This window comes from Haliaeetus leucocephalus, unplaced genomic scaffold (genome assembly GCF_000737465.1).
Source record: "Haliaeetus leucocephalus isolate CR32 unplaced genomic scaffold, Haliaeetus_leucocephalus-4.0 Scaffold136, whole genome shotgun sequence".
Taxonomy (NCBI): Eukaryota; Metazoa; Chordata; class Aves; order Accipitriformes; family Accipitridae; genus Haliaeetus; species Haliaeetus leucocephalus.
Window position 1 is genome coordinate 2,420,036 of NW_010972572.1, and position 356 is coordinate 2,420,391.

At 77.0% G+C, this 356-nt stretch overlaps 1 protein-coding gene across 1 annotated transcript in view; it reads left to right on the forward strand.

The window, feature by feature from the left end:
- Positions 1-72: 72 nt before the first annotated feature.
- The window catches only part of ABHD11 (abhydrolase domain containing 11), a 3,111-nt gene continuing 2,827 nt past the window's right edge, over positions 73-356 (forward strand). Inside the window, exon 1 of the mRNA XM_010585963.1 lies at positions 73-164. Within this exon, the coding sequence (XP_010584265.1) occupies positions 73-164 (92 nt within the window). The remainder of the gene's footprint in view (positions 165-356) is intronic.

The following is a 356-nucleotide window of genomic DNA, read 5'->3' on the forward strand; positions in this document are numbered from 1 at the left end:
TCGGAGCAGCGTTTGGGAAAAGGCTGCCCGCGGGCAGGCGGGAGCGGGAGGCTTCCCCACCCTCGGCCTGGGATGCAGCCGCAGGCAGGAGCGGGCAGCCCGAGCCTGCCTGGCCCCCCAGCGCTTTGTCTCGGCGGAGCCCCCGCCGCCCCGCTCGCAGGCAGGTGATCTGCGCGGCTCAAATTCCCCCGGGGCCGCGCCCCGCTCCGCTGCCCGGCACGGCTGGCTGCCCGCTCGCTGCAGGCAGGCAGGCAGGCAGGCAGCTGCGATAAGGATCGGCAGCGCGTCGGCAGGGCGGTCCTGCCCGGCTCTGCCCGGCCCGGGGCTCTGCCTGGCACCGGCCGGGCCGGGGAAGG